This window comes from Numenius arquata, chromosome 7 (assembly GCF_964106895.1).
Source record: "Numenius arquata chromosome 7, bNumArq3.hap1.1, whole genome shotgun sequence".
NCBI lineage: Eukaryota > Metazoa > Chordata > Aves > Charadriiformes > Scolopacidae > Numenius > Numenius arquata.
In genome coordinates, this window is record NC_133582.1 from 16,803,070 (window position 1) to 16,823,325 (window position 20,256).

The 20,256-nt window shown below is 39.4% G+C and overlaps 1 protein-coding gene across 2 annotated transcripts in view; it reads right to left on the bottom strand.

Annotated features, from left to right (window-relative positions):
- The window catches only part of LAMA4 (laminin subunit alpha 4), a 100,960-nt gene that overhangs the window by 16,233 nt on the left and 64,471 nt on the right, over positions 1-20,256 (bottom strand). Inside the window, exons 18-27 of one of the 2 annotated variants that reach the window (XM_074150139.1) lie at positions 15,833-15,972; positions 14,446-14,619; positions 13,222-13,364; positions 12,737-12,899; positions 10,467-10,600; positions 9,143-9,314; positions 6,902-7,033; positions 5,673-5,815; positions 2,038-2,176; positions 756-893 (exon numbers count right to left, since the gene is read on the bottom strand). In XM_074150139.1, coding sequence (XP_074006240.1) covers positions 756-893; positions 2,038-2,176; positions 5,673-5,815; positions 6,902-7,033; positions 9,143-9,314; positions 10,467-10,600; positions 12,737-12,899; positions 13,222-13,364; positions 14,446-14,619; positions 15,833-15,972 — 1,478 coding nt within the window. The remainder of the gene's footprint in view (positions 1-755; positions 894-2,037; positions 2,177-5,672; positions 5,816-6,901; positions 7,034-9,142; positions 9,315-10,466; positions 10,601-12,736; positions 12,900-13,221; positions 13,365-14,445; positions 14,620-15,832; positions 15,973-20,256) is intronic. The other variant, XM_074150140.1, reaches the window with a different exon arrangement.

Below are 20,256 nucleotides of genomic sequence, written 5' to 3' on the forward strand. Positions count from 1 at the left end.
AGCCTTCCCTGCTGTGCTGCTGCTGTGCTTCTGTGAGTGGCAGAACAGACATTTGGGGGTGGTTGCAAATGTTCTGTCATCTCAGCTCATGCTTGCTGCAGATGTCAGTCTGAGCCTGCAGGATCTCGGAATTGCTCTGGCTCACACAACATTTTGGAAGTGCAAGTCCCTACTTCTGCCCATGTCACACCTCTGAGGGGGCATTTAGAGCAGCCTGGCTTCCCAGAGCTGCAAGGAGCCATTCTCAAGTGCAGCTTTTCCCAGTCACACGTGGAGGTCTAAGTACCATGTGGGAATAAAGGCAGCTTTCTGACTGACTTCTGTCAACTCAGCAATGCTCAAAATACTACCCCACTAATTCAAACAAACTTTGCCTTTGCTTCTAGGGGATTGTCTCGGGATGGAAAATGTCAGACCCTTAATATTATTTGTTCTTTGGTAGCACCTACAGGTCCAAATAGGGATTGCAGTGCTGCTGAGCACAGCCAAGATCCACTGCATTTCTGCGCTAAGGACTTTATTGAGCACAAATGGATCCATGTTAATTCTAGGCATACGATCAAATCCTCTTCTCAACAGGAAAATAATGTCTAAGCATCTCTGGTTTTCGTCTGTAGATGAAATGCAAACTGTGAAAATGAGGTCATTAATGAATGCTTCTATATTGCAGTGAAAATTATATTATTCCCCTAATATTCTCCTGGGAAACAATGCAAGGATAAAATAAAACAAACTGTAAAGAAATATATACTCACTCCTTCAGAATAGTAAAACAGCAGCCCGTTGGGCTGCAGTGTCCGGAAATTAAAGCCTCCTTCAAATTCACTAAGGAGAGACACTTTCTGGCTTGATGCAATGAAGCTCTCTCCATTGAAATATGCTTTGCGGGACATCTGTGTATTAAATAAAACAAAATTACAAGCAAACCTCAGAAAACATTAAAATAATAAAAAAGATTAGGCTATTTCTTTGTTTTTAAAGATACAGCCAGTTCAGTTCTACCACAACCTTCAATTTTTCCTGTGTGTCTTGAAGCCCCATTTATATAGGCTTTCCCTCACATACTGTGAAAATCTCCAGAAAGTGTAGCCATTTTAGACAGTGTAAGCCAAGTTGTTCTCGGTTTCCTGGGATTCTTGGCCTCATCCTAAGTCTGCTGATGTTAGTGAGCATGAAGACTAGAAGCAGAGGGAACTTAAACCCAGATCTGAGCTGTGTGGCACTGAGTCATCATCCCAACACGTGATATCTTAGTTTGCGTGCTGCACTCAGTGCTGGAGCGGGGCGGCGCGGTGTTAGACATGGTGGTCTATAACCCTCCGACTCTCAGGAGTAAAACTGGGTCCGAGGCAGGACAAATTGCAGCTGGCTTCCTTCTTGACAGAGGGTGAGATTGCCTGCTGAGTTCTACAGGTGATGGGCCCCTTCATCTTCACAGGTTCGCAGTATGGGTTTGCATAGACATGGCCGCAGGATAAGGACCACAAACACTGTTTGGATTTACCGGCCTTGCATTGTATGGACAAATGAATAATGATGGAAGGGATCAGAAATGAAATGGCAATTTTCTTGATGTGAATGCTGGTGCAGTTGGTTTTGGTATCAGAGATGAGAAGCTGGGCTGACTTAAGGGGAGGCCTTATTTGAAGGGTGAGTATCTTGCTGTCTTTTTCATTTCATATGTCTGTATTAGGATGCATGTGAGGACAATTCTCCTTATTTCTTTAAGAAAAAACAAATTATGTTGGAATATTTCCTTTCAGAATACAGCACACAATTTATTTCACATCCAGCTTTCACATTGCAATCTCACATATGATAAGAATATCAAGTGAAACGCCTTTTGCTGTAATTCAGGGTGAAAATTGGGTAGTATGTCAGCAGACTTAACACACAGACCACCCCTGCCAGTCAATGAATGCATTGTCATTTCCTTGGTTGAAGACTTTCTTTCTATTGTTTGGAGTAAAACTCAGGCTCACAGCTGTATCCATTGCCAAAATTTTGTTGTTATCTCACAAAAGATGTTATGCTTACTAGTGAATCCTCTGGGCACCCATAGCTGATTCCCAGGGTTCCGGGTTCTTCTAACAAGTTGAAATCCTTCTTTTGGAACTGGAAACCCTTCATGCAGCCTTTAAAGCCGATACTTCCTGCCAGATGTGAGCTAATGCTGCTGGAAAACAATGCCAAACAAGCTGCAGTTAGATAGGCCTTGCCTTTCTGAACAGACTTTTATTGCTAAGGTGTTCTAAAAAACTTGGAAGACCCCCAGTCATTTGCCTCACTAGTGCACAATTCCTGCATCTTTATGTAAAACAACTAATTAAGCACATTATGTGTTTTGAAAAGTCAAGATACACAAGTTGTAATAAATGTTATGGGGAGAAATTAATATATGAGAGTTTGGAGAGGAGATCCATGTAGTGTAACTTAAAAAAGATAAAAATAACTCAACTCCTGAAATTAAAGGCTTATTTTAAATTGTATTTCTGTCCACTTACAGTGAAAACCAATGGATTTCTATCTCAATTTTTTATCATTTTAGAAAAGTTTTGCTTTAGTTTTCCTGTCTTGCTTTTACTAGCAAGCTCTGTTCTTGTCTTTGGAAGCAAATGGATCTTTATTTCTTAACAAAAAATAGTAACAGAGGTCAGGGAAGTCAGAGTAAATTCTGCTTGCTGATGAGTGGGTTTACGTAACTAAATGAGAGCAGTAGGTGGGCTTCCAGGATCCTTTTTATGTCAGATTTGAGGTGGGCAGCACAGCAGTGCATCCCAACTGCTCCTATTCACTGCTCCAAGTTTTTCAGCTCCATCCAGTGATAACACGAAGATATCACAGCATTATGGCACAGGGCAAATACAATTGAATACAATTTCCCACATTTCATTATGGCACAGGGCAAATACAATTTATCCCCACAATATTCAAGGTACATGAAGAAGAAGTCATTTTTCTAAAATCACAGATGGTCTGTGACAGGGCAAGGAAATGACATGGGATCTACTGGGTACCAGTCCAGGAGATAACTAGGAAACAAATACACTGAAGGAGTGAATGTGAAATTCGGAGTTTTGACCTGGCTACCTGTAAACAGTCCTTGTTCTTTTGACAGGATGTACCTTAAGCAGTGGGATTCTTCTCACCTCACACGAGGTGATACTTGACAGTGTTGACATCTGCTTCTGTGCTAGTTGTCTATGAGTTATCTCATTGTAAGGTGGACATTGGAAACATGATAAGTGAATCAGGCTCTGGAAATGCTTATTTTTCTACATTGGCAAAAATGGACCATTAGGTGAAATAGTGCAGATGTACGTGTCTGAAATCAGGTGAGAGGAGGAGCACTGCAGGGGCTTAACCTGCTCCCCAGTGCAATCATCAGGAAGGCAAAATCAATGGGAAGGCTCCTGCCATCCTCACTGGGGTTTGGGTCAAGGTGTGGGGTATCAGTCAACCAGCTCTACTCTATTTGACTGTGTGACTGGCTGGATGCCACAAATATGCCTTTCTGTTAAATGCCATTTACTTAACAACATTTTATAGGAGCAAAAAGAACTATAGAAGATAGGCTTTAACCTAAAGAAAGGCTTCTAAGTTTGTTTCTTAACAGTTCCCAGCGCCCAGTGCTCCTACCTCCCTATAGATTTCTGCTTTATACAGTGACTGAGGTGGGAGAAAAATAACATATACTTCCAGATAACATACTTCCAGATTTATTTAATTGGGAAAAAAAGCAATTGATGGGGGAAAGTGCTGTTGCTGTGAATGAAAATACGCTGCCTTGAAAGAATATTAAACTCCTCTAAGTCTGGAGCTATTCCCCCCCTGCTGCTGCCCCCCAGTGTCAGTTAAATTTAAGTCTGTCTAGAAAACGGAAGCATAAATATCAGCAGTAGATAGTAGTAGTAGGGGTAGTAGAGAGATAGTAGTAGAACATCAGTAGATGATATAATTCTAATACTGACTTATGCTCCTGATGAAAATGGAATGATGTCACCACATTTGAACCATACTTTTTGCTTTCTACCTTGTAATGAGAACCAAAGCTGAATACAATATCAAAGACAAAGGTGTAGCTCCGCTTAAATAATTTCTGTATACGTTCTTCAATATTATAATTGGTCTTATTTTTACAATGCCTATGGATTTTTTCTGGTACAACTTATTTATTGAGATGCTATTTTTCCTGCTATGACAGTACCTTCAAGGTGTTTTGCAGAATAACCACAGTTCAGTCAGAAAACTGCAGGCATAATTTATGTGATTCATCTTGTATCCTGCATTTGTGAACAAGTCTTGTCTGCTATTGAGCTGCTCAATTGCCTAGATTTCTAGGTCCTTCTGGGCTTTTTCGGTGTTCTCTAGGCTTGATTAAACAAAGCCATTTTCACCATCCTTTTGTCCTTTGTTTCTAGATCATTAATGTATTTAATACCAGCCCTAAGAGGGATACTTTGTGCATGTGCTGTAGACTCTTTATATTCTGAAAATTGAAGAGTTACTACTATGTCTTATTTTCTCTTTCCCAGCTGCTTTCTAACCCACTGCAGCCTTTCCCCTCTCCACCCCACTAGTTTTCTTAATAGCCCCTTATGACAGACCTTTGTAAAGAACTATTTGAAAGGCCAGACAAATTATATACTCTGCTTCTCCATTGCCTGCCATTTTGTTTTGTTCAAATAATTACATGGGATTGAAAGGCATCATTCTCATTTCCATGAAGTTTGTCCCTATCTTAAAAGCTTAATCTGTAAGTATTTTATATATCAGACATCATTTATTGATTCAACAGGCTGTTCTGACAACAAAATAAGGTTTCAGGAGGTTTATCACTAATTCCTAGAAACTATTGTGCAACATTTGCTATCTTCCCTTCTGGGTTTTTTTTTTTTTTTTAGTTTTTTTTTTTTTTTTTTACATAGAGGGTATTATAAAGAGAGATGGTATTTCTGTTGGCAGTTGTGATGCTTGAAACAGCAGCTGGAGCCCTTCTGAAAATACTGGCCTTGCTATCTGACCCCGGGAATGAATATTGCCTGTCAGAAGAGCATACCCTTCTTCCAAGCAGCCAGTCTGCTCTCCCAAAGCGTGACCCTGGTCCAGCAGGAAATGAGAGTTACACAGTCTACTGAGATTAAACTTGGCTTCTGTCAAATGGTATGATGGGAAAATGAGACATTTTCTTTTCTTCCCACGCCTACACAGAGCCTGCTAATTTGGGTCTAGAGAGAACCTGAGATGGATCAGAACTGAAGTGCATAGTAGGAAAAAGATCATCTTTAAATTTGAAAATGTAGCTGGAAAAGAGTTTTGATACTTCTGCTAGAGCATTGCTATTTTACAAGATCACTGTTTGCAGAGCAAGGAGGAGTAGTGATTCTATGTATTCATGTGTTCTTTGAAAATGCCTTTTTGTTTTATGAAGACAACGGTTTCTGTTACCCTTACTAAAACCAGACCAGTTTCAGCAGAATTTACCTGTGCTGGATCAAGCCTAATCCTTGGTACTTCAGAGCTCCGAGAGACACTTAGAAGAGTGTCTGAGGGGTTGTTTTACATGAGGTGTTGAGGCTGGGAAGTATGTTTTATTTTAAGCCCATCAGTGCAGGTCATATAATGTAACTTCAATACAGTTGATAATGATTGAATCACAGTTTTAAACTAACCTGGAGTGCAAGATCTCAGCAGGTGCTCCTCCAATGTAGATGTCTGTGAATGGCATTGCTGTTCTTTCATTGTCCACACTTTTTATATGTCGTCTGTCTACTACCAAGATCATCTTCTTAGAATTGTGATATATAATAGAAATCTGAAAATAGAAACATGTGCTTAGAAGTGTCCAAAATGTCATATTTTGTAAGTTGCCATGGTGATTTTGCAACATTGATTACATCTTTATATCTTTTTGTTTGAAAGGTTCTTCCCATTTATCAAAAAAGCTGTTTGTTAATTGGGAGAGGCTGACAACAATTACTAGTAGGGAGCTTATTTTGATGCCCCAATTTTTCTGATGACTGAAAACCCAGGATATTTCACTTATGAATAAATCCACATGTAAGTACCCCATGCCAAATTCTACACTGCAGCAAACAGATAAGCTCCATTAACATCGGAGTGCTTTCTTGATTTATCTAAGAAGTTAGAGCATACTTCTTAAAAAACTTATTTCATTGTCAAAGCATAAAAAGCTTAATTGTGCTCTGCTTAAACATTGAACAGAACTGTAGAAGTAGTTGTGAATCAGGAATCAGACTTTGAATTTATATTAAGTAAATGGCAGAAGAAACAAGCCACTAAGGGGGATTTGCTACTGTCACTGTCACAATTACACTGGCTTAAAGCAAATTCTCTTAAACCAAATACAAGTAGATATTTTAGATCTACCAAAGTCCCTAAAATTCTTTGCATATGTGAAAGACTGCTACCAAATTAATTCTCTCTTCAAATGAAATAGGAAATGCAGTATCTTTTTGTAATACACTGCATAACAACTGAGGTGGTCAAGTTAACATAATGGCATGTTTTTAGTTGAAGAGAGTTGTATATTTGAAGGATATAGTTGTCCTGGATATAATTTCATTTTGAATTAATAACACATTTTCTCCCATATGAACTGTCCTGTCCTTGGCTAGTAATATGCAGGATCTGTCCGCAAGCACTGATTTACCGGGAGGCAGGGAGAGCCTTCCCTTTCTGTTTCTCAGTGGTGGTGGGACTTGCATGTGCTCTTTCACATGCAAGGCAGGCATGTGCTCTGCTCTTCTGCCCGCTCTACTGCGTCACCACCTGGCCCTTCATCCTTTTGCTCCTTTCACTGATGTTGGAGTAAATTATTGCTTTTTTGGAACTGCTGGGCTAGTTGGTCAAATGGCTGTGATTGTAACCACATCTTTACCTCATGAAATTTAGCATCGTTTATCTGAGCCTTCTTCATGGAGTCCTCTAGCAGCACAGGGCCGGTGCTGAAGCCAAAGTCATAGCGGAGGTACAAGAAACCATTGTGCATCTCTAGACTGAAGAACATACTCTGTATAAAACAAAACAGTAGTCAAAAAAGCACTATGATTGTGGCAGAAAAAAAAAATAATAAGCAGTGTTATGAGAGTGTCTGACATTGTGAAAAGCATGCTGGGATAAGGTATTTTTGTTTGCAAAACTATGACAGTTTCTGGATTGCTTTTTAAGGTATATAATATTTGTGTATACGTATACATACACACACATAATTGTTTGATAAACAGCACTTATTTGAAGACTTGGTGAACTGTTTTCCTGTAGGAATAGTATTTGGTAGCACAATAATGTCAATATTCTTCACCAGCAAAGTATTGCTCATGCAAACACATCTATTTACTGTCGAAGTAATAGATGACATGCCCCAACTGAAAGATGTTAGACTGCTAAAAGCAATGTTGTGCTAGAATGGCTGTATCTGCATTAGCAGCTTGTCTCATGATGCCTGTAATAGCTCAGGATTATATCTTTTCACAGCCCTGATCAGCACTGATGTATTTACTGAAGGCTGATCAATACATAGAGTGTATTTACTGTGTATTTGGTTTCTGGATTTCCTGACTATTGCTGCTTCATGGTTTGGCTTCTGTTCTGCGGCTGGGTGACCTAAACTTTACAGAAAGGAGCTCTACTTTAGAAAATCTTTCGGGAGTGCATGAAATGAAGATCTGTACCATAGAATTAGTCTTGTTCCAAAACTGAACATAAAGAAGCAAAAAGGGCAGTTTATAGCAACTGTGCATCTGGGTTAATGCTTTTAATGCTAATGTTTCTCTTCTATCCTAGTGTTCATGCTGTTGTTCCCATGCCTAATAGAAACATGGGAATAATCATTGTCAAAAAACTACTGCAGGCCAAGAACTGCTGTCACTGACACAAATGAGTCCACCTTCAGAAGTCATTACTTAAAGTAGTAAAAGTAGGTTTTAATTTAGCGCTTTTAAATGAAACTGCAGCTTGGGCTTGTTCTGAACAGCTTAAACTTGAAAGTGAAACAGGGATTACATTCAACATATTTATGAGCTGTTCTAGCAGAACTGAATAATGGGCCGGTTTACACAGTCTTTCTAAAAGTGTCTGTGAGCAGGCATGGTCTTCCACAGCTAACATCCAACTTGATTGCAGTTTCCGCCGTAACACACAAAGTGCATATATCTCTGACAAACCTCTGGGCACTTTTGCTTGGAAGAAAAGTGACTGATCTGTGGTAGAGGCTGGTAAACTTTTAGCAGCAGTTGCTTAGTTCAAAACCTCCTAAGAGCGAAGGTTAGTGGTGGCATGCTATGCTGCAGAGCAAATTGCTCCCCACAACTCTCCTCAAGAAGTTACTGTAAAGGCAAATGCTGGAGAGTAGCTCTTCTAATGAGAGTGGATTTTTTTCTCTTCTAAATCCTTGATGTGGTGGTACGTGTGGGTGTCTAGACAAGTGTATGTCTGTGGACTGCATCTACATACTAAAATGTTTTCTGTGGCTTTACCAAATTGTAATCCAACAGGACTTGGGATCTCGATGTGGAAATGCCCAAAGACAAAAAATTCCAGGTTTGTCTTCAGAGGGTATTTACATGTGGAATCTACTTTCTTCAAACCCTTACGGAGTTTGCATTACCTGCAAACTTCTGAAAAGCTGGTGATATTTGGATCAAGCCTTTTTATTTGGACTACTTCCCATTTTCAGTAGCTTCGATAAACGTTTAACTCTAGTACACCCTCAGACACAGTTATAAAGTGGCAGCTACCACAAAGTGGCTGTTTTATGGGAGTTACTTCACAGAAGTTTCCTATTGCTTTGATTGTGCATTCACATGAAAATAAAGGTGCAACTACTGGGCCTAACTGGAGTCTCTCTCAAAGTGTCATCACAAGGGTATGACCAGTATGAAGTCCTTTCTGTCTCTGGATGAGAGCAGAATCCAACTCAGGGCTTTGGCTTCCTGGGGCCTCGCAGAGCCAGTTCCAGTTCCCTCCTAAAGTATACATGCATCAGACAAACACAAAGTATTTCCTCATTCCAGAAGTTAAATGTAAGGACATAGGCACTTTGGATTTTCCATGATATTGTAAGTACTGGGGAACTTGTGGTGCTCACGGATAAAGGGTGCCAGCAGGATTTGGTACTCACCCCATTAATCATCAGCAGGATCAATCCGTTGTCTGTAGGTGTTCGAACTTCTATGTCAAACCGAGTCACCTGGCTGAATCTTCCCCTTCTCTCAATGTTTCTTGCCAAGGCATAGCCAGAGCCATCAAAGAAATAGCTCACAGCCCGGCTCTGAGTGAAGGCCAACTTATTTCTATGAAAAAACAAGCAGGGAAGTAATATTTGGCATATCCCCCTTTTAATTTGGGGAACTTTAAAAGGCTTTACAATTAAAATACTTTCTTGAAATAAGTGTTCTGAACTGCTGCTTCTTCCTGGCAGCAGTGAGGCTGATGACTTTCAAATTCTTTCTGGGAATTTTTTCTGAAAAATAGTGTGTGGCTTTGAAGGTGCATCTAATTACTTCATCATTACATTGTGCTTTTATCCTGTGTTGTATTGTAGAGGACAGGAAAATTCTTTGCTCATCCTTGTAAAGTGGCAGGCCCACAACACCTCCTTATTGTATGGTCACATATATATTAAGAGCTTGTCCGGTTTGTGCAGAAACTCATTTGAATTCTCCACGGCCTTTCGCCGAGCATGGGCTCTGCTGGGGAGCCCAGGAGCAGCCTGTGTGCACTGTCCTGGAGAGCAGCAGCTCGTGCTCCCTGTGGGAATGGCGTGGGAAGCAATCACTTGCTCTGTCCCAACACCTGCATTTCTTCCCAATCAGAGCTGCAACCTTCTCTCCTGTTTTGTGTATAGAGAGATTTTACTGTTGCTGCCTGCTGTATGTACAAAATGTCTGTGCTAAACAGACGCTGTGGTTGATGTTCTGCTTTAGGGGCTGCATTTCCCAGTTTGCTTATCTGAGGAATTTCTGTTGTGGGTTTAAGAGTCTATGGCAGAAAGATAACTTCTGTACGGGCTTTGCTAGCTGGGGGTAGGACTGCACTCAATTTACCACTCTCTGGAGCTAGCTGTCTGGGCTGTATCGCTTGCAGCAACAGGATTTGAGTCAGGACCAGTCCTGTCCTAGGCAAGCAGTGGGGGTAAGGAGGGAGCCTGGACCATGCCCCAGTTTCCCTTTTGAAGACATGAGCAAGGCTGTGAGATAGTTAATGGAGACAGCAGCAAATCATACAACATCTCAAGTTGGAAGGGACACATAAAGATCATGGAGTCCAACTCCCATATATATAAATTCAACTTGTTGATGCAACTAGGAGTTAAAAGTCACCGAGTTCCTTCTGGACAACTCAATATCACCTTCACGTTTGTAAGCTAAACCGGGAATGAACCACCAGGACTGGCACTTGCAACAGACCGGAGCAAGCACAGTGACGGTGGGACTGTCCCCTACCTGGCACAAGGTGGCGATGTGGTGGTGTCGATGTTATAGACGTGCTTGAAGTTGTACAGGCTGATCACATCGTCGTTGAGGGTAGCGAGCTCCAGGCAGCCGATGAAGCCAGGCAGGTTTAAGCTGGGAGGGAGCTGTGCAGAGGGCAAGGAAAGGTAAAAGGAGAAAGGTCACACTCTTTATTTGGGTATCACGAAGGCATTTGTGCCTGGCGTCATTTTTGTCTGTGTGCTGTTTGTGTTTTGAAACAAATGGGATGGTGCTACCTTGGAATTGTCTTCGCGTTCCTTATAATGATATGGCCATTGTGCTGTAAGTTAAAATGGAGCACATAAATGGTCTCACAGTGACAACAATAGGCCAGGTGAGGCAACTGCAAACAAAAACTACTGTAGTTTTGAAGGGAGCATGCTTGGAAAATGGGAAAAGGGTTAAGATTTGACTAATTGCAGATCTTGTTCAATGTATTTGAATCTCTCAGTAGATATTTCATCCTTCACTGCCAGAAAAATAACTTCATACTGTGACGAAAGAGAGAGAAATGGGAGATCTTTTTAAACCCAGGAGACTTGTATTCAAAGTCTGTACCACTGGCTAATCCTCAGTAGGTATTTTTTTGAACAGTTAGCAGGATACAGAAGCTCCTTCTTTTAACGAAGTTCACTGCAAATGGAATTTAAATAGCCACACTGGTGAGAGGAAAAATACAAAAGAATAAAGCTGACAGAGCTAGTGAATCATTCTTTTAATATTAAAATACTCTGCCCTGTGGAACAGATGTGATATTGATAACACCTCTTGTACTTTAGAGTCTGATCACTGCAGTAACTTTTCTTCAGCTTCTCATTATTTCCATAATAATGGTAATACAGAAATGCAGAATATGTGTAGCTCTAAGAGAAAATGAGATTCTTATCTGCAACACAGGTACATTTGGTAAATGATTGTGTTTCCTCTTTTCCTTTGTTTCTTATACTATTCTGTTCTAATGGTTAAGTGGTACATTTCTATTTGCAAAGTATGTAACAGGGAAGCAAAGGCAAAAGCTTTTAGCAAATAAGACTGTATGTTAAGAAATGAAAATGTGAGGTCTCCATTCCCAAGGGAGAGAAGAACCATATGCTTATCAAATAATTCCATTAATCCTTTTCTTCCTATTCCCCTTCCCATTTTCCTTCACCTTTCTCTTTTCCTTTTCCTCTGTCTTGCTCTGGAACAGATCTGGAAGGTTCATTTACTGGGTTAATTTTTTTTTGTGTGTGTGTGCAAATATTATTCAGTCCTCAGTCCTATTCCCAGGAAATCTGCACTTAGGGCTCAGTAATCTAAAATTTAGAGCATGGCATATATCTGGTAGTCACAGCAATGGAAAAGCTCAGGAATACATAAGTGGGGGTTGGAACTAGATGATCTTTAAGGTCCCTTCCGACCTAAACCATTCTATGATTCTGTGATTCTATTGAGTTAATCTTTGTTTTTATATTGTTAGGAGGCCTGCTTGTGGAACAGTAATTGGATGCTTTTAGCACCTACTACAGTTAGCTTAAATAATTTAGCATTCTCTAAATGTACTTTCTAAGTATGTTTTCATTCAGCCATGCAATTTTCATAGCCAAGATCATTCATAGCCATTTCTAAATACAAAAAGAGAACCTGGTATGTTCACAGAAGCAGGTAAGTGAGGTGCTAATTCATTCTAACTATTAGGAACTATGCTGAAACAACTGTCTCATGCAGTCTTCAGACATGTTTTGCACAGGCAAGTCTTCATGCTGTTGTAAGGCTGGATTTAAACCAATGATAATTTAAATTCAATCAAAGCACTATATTGCTAGTTTCCCTGACTGTCCTAATATTAACAATACATTACTTTTCATTTTTGTGACAGTCATAAAAAAGAAATTGTAAGCACCAAGAACTCATTAGCATTGAAAAACACTGGTAGACTGCAAACTTAGTTAAGCTGGGCTAATAGGCTTTAATTTATGTATGCTACTTAACAGCTAGAAAGCTTTTTTCTTATTATTACATTTCAGAAAACTTGAATAACAGCTAATAAGTATCTGATCATCTTACTGTATGACATGATACGCTAGAGAAAACAGTAGTTTTTGCCACGGCTAGAAGATGGGATCCTATGATGATAAATGACTAAATAATTTATTAATTAATGACTGATAATTTATTATCCATTTCTGTGTTTATAGGGAAGCCCAGCAAGATAGGTTTGCATTATTTAATTTTGAATATAGAGTATTTATCTGACCAACCTTGAAGTCTGGAGGCACTCCGCCAACATAGAAAACAGCATTTTCAGGTTCCAAATTAAGGAGAGAGCCAGGACCAAGAACCTCTCCCTTTTTGATGAATTTTTCTTCAGCTGTGCTGCTAAGACTGGGCACAGTTAAAAACATTTTGCCGTGTCTTCCAATCCTGTAGAAGGGAATTGTAAGAGAAGAGAGTTTTGTGTTGGCTAGATTTAAAAAAGAACAAGCAAGCCTTCAACTCCAGGAAGGGGTTTTATTTCCTTACTAAAAGACTGGTACTCTGGGGGAAAAGAAAGAGAGAAACCACAGACACTTTCTCTTCCCCCCGCATGGCCCCTTGGGTCCTGGCTCTCTAAAAGCAAAGAGAATTTCCATTTTTTTAAGCAGTAGAGCCAGGCATTGAAGACTCCTGATGGGAAGTTCTAACGCAGCCTTTTCTGTCTGATTTTTTATTCTATTAACTTTTTGATTTGGGGGACATGCTTTACCTCTCAATTTTGATGATGCTGAAGTAAGAGGGCCAGGTGCTGACTGGCTTGGCATCCAGAGGTATCTCCACGTCTTGGCCCCCCAGATTATAAATGTACACAAGGTTGTCATTTTTAACTGCAAGACCCATGTAATTTTTTGCCTAAAACACCAATGGAGAAAGATGTCAGAGCTACAACATCAAAAGAGATTTAATGCAGAACATTAGTAAAGGGTGGACTTTGATCTTTAAATATAACTAATAAACAAAAGCTTCATTCTCTAATGGCTTTCTTTCACCAGATAAAACTGTGCAGAAAAAGTCTCTGATATTTTACTTTATATCATTTTGACTGACATAAATACAAGGTCATGAGATGTCTTCTGACCGTAAATTGGTCATGTTCAATGGGAAGCTGTTCATCAGTATTTAGTGAGCAGTGTCACATGCAGGAAATAGGAACATTTGTCTAAAGCCTAGGTATTATGCTGCAATTAAATATTCTGCCAAGAGGGGTTTCACCTGATTTATATTCAGTAGATGTGCTTTTAGAAAAGCTTAAAAAAAAGCTTTTAGAAAAGCCTGCCTCTTTACCCTTCCCAAGTAACAGCTTGGCAGAATTATAACTGCCTTGTGAGGTGTGATTTTTTTTCTTTTAGGAGCCACAATTTAAAGAACCATTATTTCACAACACTTACAGGTGGTGAGAGTATATGCCCTTTCTAGGCGTTTCAAAGTAGCGACGTACAGAGTGTACTACAGCAGCACAAGCCACAGGCAAAGAATTCAGTTTATTTTTTGGGCTTTGACCTCAGAGATTTGCAATTGACACTGTCAGCAGCATAAACCGGATAAAAACGTGGCCCACAGATGCCAGGCAGGTGGCATTAACTGCGTCAGAGCACCTCAGCACTGGCAGTGGAGATAGCAAGTGTGGCTCGCAGCAGTGACAGTCACAGCAGAATGCTGCATGGGCAGTCTAATTTGCTTTTTAGAGAGAATCCTTCGTTATTTGGGGTAAGAAGTTTCAAGGACAGGGGTCTCAGGAACCCTTGCTTTTTGCTTGTCACAAAACCAATGACAGTCATACAGTAAACACCTCTTATTTTGAAACACGGAGAAACAGTGAGAGGAAAACCCAAGGGCAAATAAATGTCAAACCTATTTCAATTTTCTTTCATATATATATATATAAAAAAATATATATGTGTATGTATGTAAATTAACTGGGTTATTCTCTTACATCTTTGTTTCCAAGGTACAAAATAAATCTGTCTGGAGATGCTGCCAGTTGTGGGTTGTCTTTTGGAAACTTTATGTACAAGCTCATGGAAGTGAAAGATTTCAGTTCCTCCACGTTGATCTTTGGATTGACTTCAACAGCTGATTGGCCTTCAAACATCATGGAAACTTGGACCTGCAGTTGCAAATGAGACATGTTATTGCTGCCTGGGGACATTACTTAAGGTAAATGTGCAAGAATACTTAGCTGGCAGCCTTGCTGCCCGCTTACTGCAAGAGTAGAGTTGACACAAATATATTGGCCATGCAAAATTGTATGTTTATAACAATCGCTTCTGGAAGACACTGTAAAGAAGATGAAGGGAATTAATTTTAAAAATAATTAAAGCTCCTAATTAACTGTGCTTAAGCATATTCATAAAGTAAATTAAATTTCAGTGGGGCATAGATGTGTGCTTAGTTGAATCAGGGCTACATCATTATGTATGGCACGTAATGGAATTCTTACATAGCTATAAAACTTCTACCCATAATTTATTTCTTTGCTTTGGGAGCAGTATGATCAATTTTCTGTTCATGAGTAATCCTGTTATGTTACTGAAGTTATCGTGCTATACATGAGATGCTAATAAAATTTTAAAACAAGTTCATTTTAGTGCAAAATGCCTTCAACATAACTGAAATAATGTTTTCAAGTTTAAGCACAATATGCCTGGATGATGAAATACACTTCAAGAAGTCAAGCACTGCACACATATTAACCAATTTTTCCTTTTCTTTTTTGAAATAACGTACGTGGACAGCATATTCCAGCATTGTGAACATATAATAATACACTTAATTTTTGATTTCTCTGAATCAATTCAAATATAGTGTTTTAATTTTTGACCTCAGTGTTCTTGTTACAGAAAAATTTATGTATGATAATGGAAGTGTTTTCCTCTATTAAATGTGTGAGCCAAAGATTCTCTTACCTTGCAGAAAATTAATTCAATAGAAAAAAAAAAGAAATACTGTAATCTCAGAAAAGTTTGCATTAAATTGCCGTAATTACTATTGCTTGTAACTAATGTTGCCAGCTGAGTAATGACCTATTAGTTTTAGCTTTAAATATTTTTGTTATTGGGCCATCTTTAACACTGTGCCAGTTACTTAAAGTTGCTACTGCAGTAACAGTAGTCTAACATGAATACCATGGTAATGTTAATTGCTTGCAAATAACAACTGTAAAGATTTTAATGACTTCCATGGTACTTTGTTTATCCACTTGTTGGGAAGTGATAATGTCAAGGTTTGGGCTTGTAACATAGCCCAAGAAAGAGGAGATCCTAGTAAGATGCATTTGATTATTAGCACTAGTAACCAGAATTCCCATCCAGAAGTTTTACCTTGCTTGCTACACTCCTGGTCTGAGCAATTAACTCTCTGATCCGCTGAATGTTGGAAGAAATATTGTTCGCTGGTGCCTTCTGTTCTACTGTGCGCAGTTTGTCCAGGAGTTGAGGGAAGACTTCTGTAAGTTTCTTCACTGCAGTTAGAAAAGAAGTGACAGCTTGTTTTTTTCCTCTTTCTAACACAGGTTTCACACCAGGAGAATTCCTCCTTACCCTCTTAGGTTAACTCACCTATCTCCTTCTGCATTAAGAACAAGTCGTAACTGTGGTGTGTGAGAGGCAGTGATTTCAGAAAGGGTAGTGATTTATCATAATCTAGTGTTGCAAACGTTTTTGGAAAGAAGTTTGCACAAAGGAGACTACTTTTTCATGGGACTCCTAGGTACTTACTATGGTCTTGTACCTCTGCAATACTTTCCTCAAGGAGCTTTGCAAATGTAAATCACCTCAACCTTTTCATCTTCCTTCAAGGCAAATAAATGTTAACCCAAATTTTACAGATACAGCAACTGGAGCAGAAGGATTATTTGTCTCACTGGATATCTGTGGCTGACCTGGGAACTGCGTCTAGGAGCTATGGTTCATGAGCTCTTCACATTCATTTTATGGGAGATGAATAGGTTGTTTCCCTCAGCTCTCAGCTGTGCATCTCTCCCAAAGGTTATCACCTAGATAGCAGCAATGGCTGCACAGGTGATGGGTCTGTGTGTGGGTTCACAGCCCACTCTGCTAACAGAAGCACTGCTGCTTTCAGACTGGCAACAGACCTGTACTCTGCAATGGTAGAAAGTCTTAGCTGATGATGCTTGTGCACCTCAACTGTGCTTATGATCTGCCCCAGCCCTTGTAAGTGGTAACCTCTCTATCTTTCCTGCCTACATATGCCAGGGGTCATGAATAAGAGTCCTGGACCTTCAGTCTTTCACTACTGTGTCTTCTGGTACATGTGCAAGTAGGATTGTTATCAAAGAGAAATGCAGGTGTTTTGTTCTGTTCAAAGGGAGAGAAGTCCTTAACCAGAAAGATAAGCAGACAGAAAAATTACTAAGAAAGTAAAGTAACTACCCCTAATTATAATCCCATTTCATCACATCAGATTCCAATGACATGCTGCCCTTTGAAGGTTATTTACACATCACATCATTTTTCATCTTTAATTAGATGCAGGTACAACTAGCTGAGTATAATGAAATGTGATTTTAGCCACAAGCTACATGCATATAAGAAAGATCCAGTATTCATAGTTAATTTTTAATGACATGGATTCACTATAAAGGTTAAGACGAGATTTGTAGGGTTTGCAGTTATATTTTAGGGGTTGTCAACTTAAGTCCACCATTTTTACTCATCTGAGTAGACAGCAGAAAGACAGGTAGAGGAGCTAATCCTCAGATGTACTGAGACTGTATAGAAGGGAAAGAAGGCCTACAATCACTTTTCTGTGCTTCCAGTTCTGTGTTGACTAAAGACTGAAGCAGCTCTCAGCCTCATTCAAAGCAACCCATGGTATGAGAAGATCCCGTGGAGTCCTACAAGTCCTGCTTCTCTTTGGATAGAGTGAAAAGCTATATTTGTCACAGTCTTGCCCTCTCTCTGCTGGGCTGTTTTCACTTGTGTTTTATTTTCCAAGTGTAGAAGTGGGCCATTTACAGCTTTAGACTCTCCAGTCATTCCCATTAAGTCCTGAAAGAACTTATCTGCTGGGGTTCAGTAATCAGATATTCTGTATAAAGCTTACTGTACATTAAAATGCCATTATTTTAGCAAATCCTCAAAGAATTGTTAATTAATTCCACAATGCATTAAAATTTCATCATAAAAAATAAATAATATAATAATCAACTTACAGAAAGTTTTCTCTGCCTTTTGAAATGAATGTTCCATTGCATTGGAAAAAAGCCCACATTTTTATTAAAGTAAAAAAATTGCAAGCTCAGAAGTGATTTAGCAAATTTCAACCATGTTTTTTTTAATAATCACCAACCAAATTGGAATTGTGTCTGATCTGATATCTTGAAAAACTGGCTTTTCATCTGTTTGAAATTTGAAGTATTAAACTTGAAACACAACTGTAACATGAAAACACAAAGTTAACATCTATTACTACTAATACTATTTATAAAATCTGACCATAAATCTCTTCCTCTTGTCCTTTATAATGTCATTCTTCAACACAGAAGAATATTGATTTTTGATTTTACTCTTTGGTATAATGGTGAGTGTGAAAAAGGAAAACTAATCTTACCCAGTGATAAAATACAAAAAAGAATACAAAGGAAACTGTCAAGGAGGAAATGACTTAACTATCTTTCGTGTTTTCCTTCCCAAACTGTCCTTCGTCCTCTCTGCTGTAGCCCACCATTTCCCTGCACAATGATGATACGGAGTATTCTCAGACAAACTGCTCAGCCAAGACATGCTCTCACCTTTCCAAAAATCAATTCCAAGCTTTATTCAAAGGTAATCTGGCCATGCCAGTTTAGAGGCTTCAGCTATCGTGATCATGTTATTGGTATGACGATCCATTGTTTTGGTGTTTCAGGCACCTGTCTGAATGCTTTTTGTGACTTTCTTTTGAACTTTGATGGACATTCCTCTTGCCATGTCAACAGTTCCTGGCAACATACACAGCTGATCTGAGAACACTCCACCCTCCCCCAGCATGTCTACATCTGTCTTCCCAGGCAGTGATCACAGTCACATCTGACTGGATCATCACCCATGCCAGCCTCCTTTGTAGCACTGATCTGTCTTCTCAGCTATTCCCACCTGATCTTTCTAGCAAAAAAATCATTGTGCCTTAAAACAACAACAACAAAAAGCCTTCAGACCAAAAATCATAGACTAGAACCATAGAATTGTCTAGGTTGGAAGGGACGTTTAAGATCATCTAGTCCAACCATCAACCTAACTCTGATAAAAAACCATCACTAAACCATGCCGTGGAAAAGCTGCCTCTACAAATGTAGTAGGGCACACATTGCTGTAGTTTGCATATTAGCATTAGTTTGTGGTCAGCAGGCCCTCCAGGCACTCTGGTATGATCACAGTACTTTCAAGGTGACTCCCTACTGCAAACTCACAATCACAGAGAAGACATTTTCGCCAGGCACATCACATAGGAGCTGAGCTGTTCTTTACAACTCGTGGTGAATGTACCATGCCTGACTTTTTGGGAACATAGACAACTAGGAGAGCTGGGCCATGTTAGGACTATGCACTTTTATGGAGCCTCTCAAATCCTACTGGAAATATTTTTTTCAGTATCACAGCTAATATGAGCAGATTTTTTGAATTCTGAATGTCTGCTGACATTTTAAGCATGAAGAGTCAAATGCAGTTTATGTTACTGCTCTATCTGCTAAGCTGGCACTAGTAAATGTTAAATGTAAATCAAGTGTAAAGGTGAATAAAACCAAAAACCTTCATGTGTAAGCTATAGCAGAGTGTTTCTCTTGGATGTTTTTCCTCATACCATTCCCTCCCCGGATGCCAATCACATCCACATTTACATTAGCTTAAATGGGAGTTGGACCCCACCTCACAGCCTAAACTCTGCACTGTGGTGATCAAAACCACTTTACAGCAACGCAATACAACTACTGTTACATTAACTACACCCTTATGGACGTCTGTGCAGTGATGAGCAGTGAGCTTACCCATTCCCAGAGGGAGTGGCTCAGTTTTTCCTTTGGATGAAAAGCTCAGAGAAATGTGAGTTGCTTCCAGTTCTTGAGCCAGAAGTCGGGCTATTGAATAGTACTAAATTTCTTCTTGTGGAGGGAACCACTTTTATACCAGTTCTTGGGAGCACTCACTTAACCCAAAATATTAGTGAGAGGGTCTTATCCATTACTGAATTCTGGAAATAACATTAAATTACTCTACTCTTACTCCTCCCCCTGATAATAAAAGTGGAATTAATGTGATGTTTACAAGCTTTTCCAGTGATCACTCTGCTTAAATATTATGTATCCTCCCTAATCCTCTTTGCCTCCGTTGTTTAGCCTGCAAGCTCATCGAGTCAGGGACCATTTCTCCTCCACATTTGTACTACTGAGGACAAAAGGGCCCTGTTTTAAAATGCCTCACAATGTTAAAAAAACAAACTTAAATGCCAATCACAATAGCAAGAAGTATTTAAACAAGCTATCTACCATTCAGTGTGACCCTGGTACCCTGATAAAATCAACTTAGAAGCCAATAAGACTTCAGCCCTTAAGTGTTTAAGTCATTTTTGGAAATGTGCAAGTATCCAAAAGTTTTAAAGTACAGTCAAGCCTCTAGACAACTGCTGACTTTATAATATTTTCATGGAAGAAAAATGCTAGAAGACTATAACCGTAAACAATTCTTACAATATGATGTTGCAATGACTCCCTGACCTTTTAATATTAAGGAATGGCAAAATTCAGGTC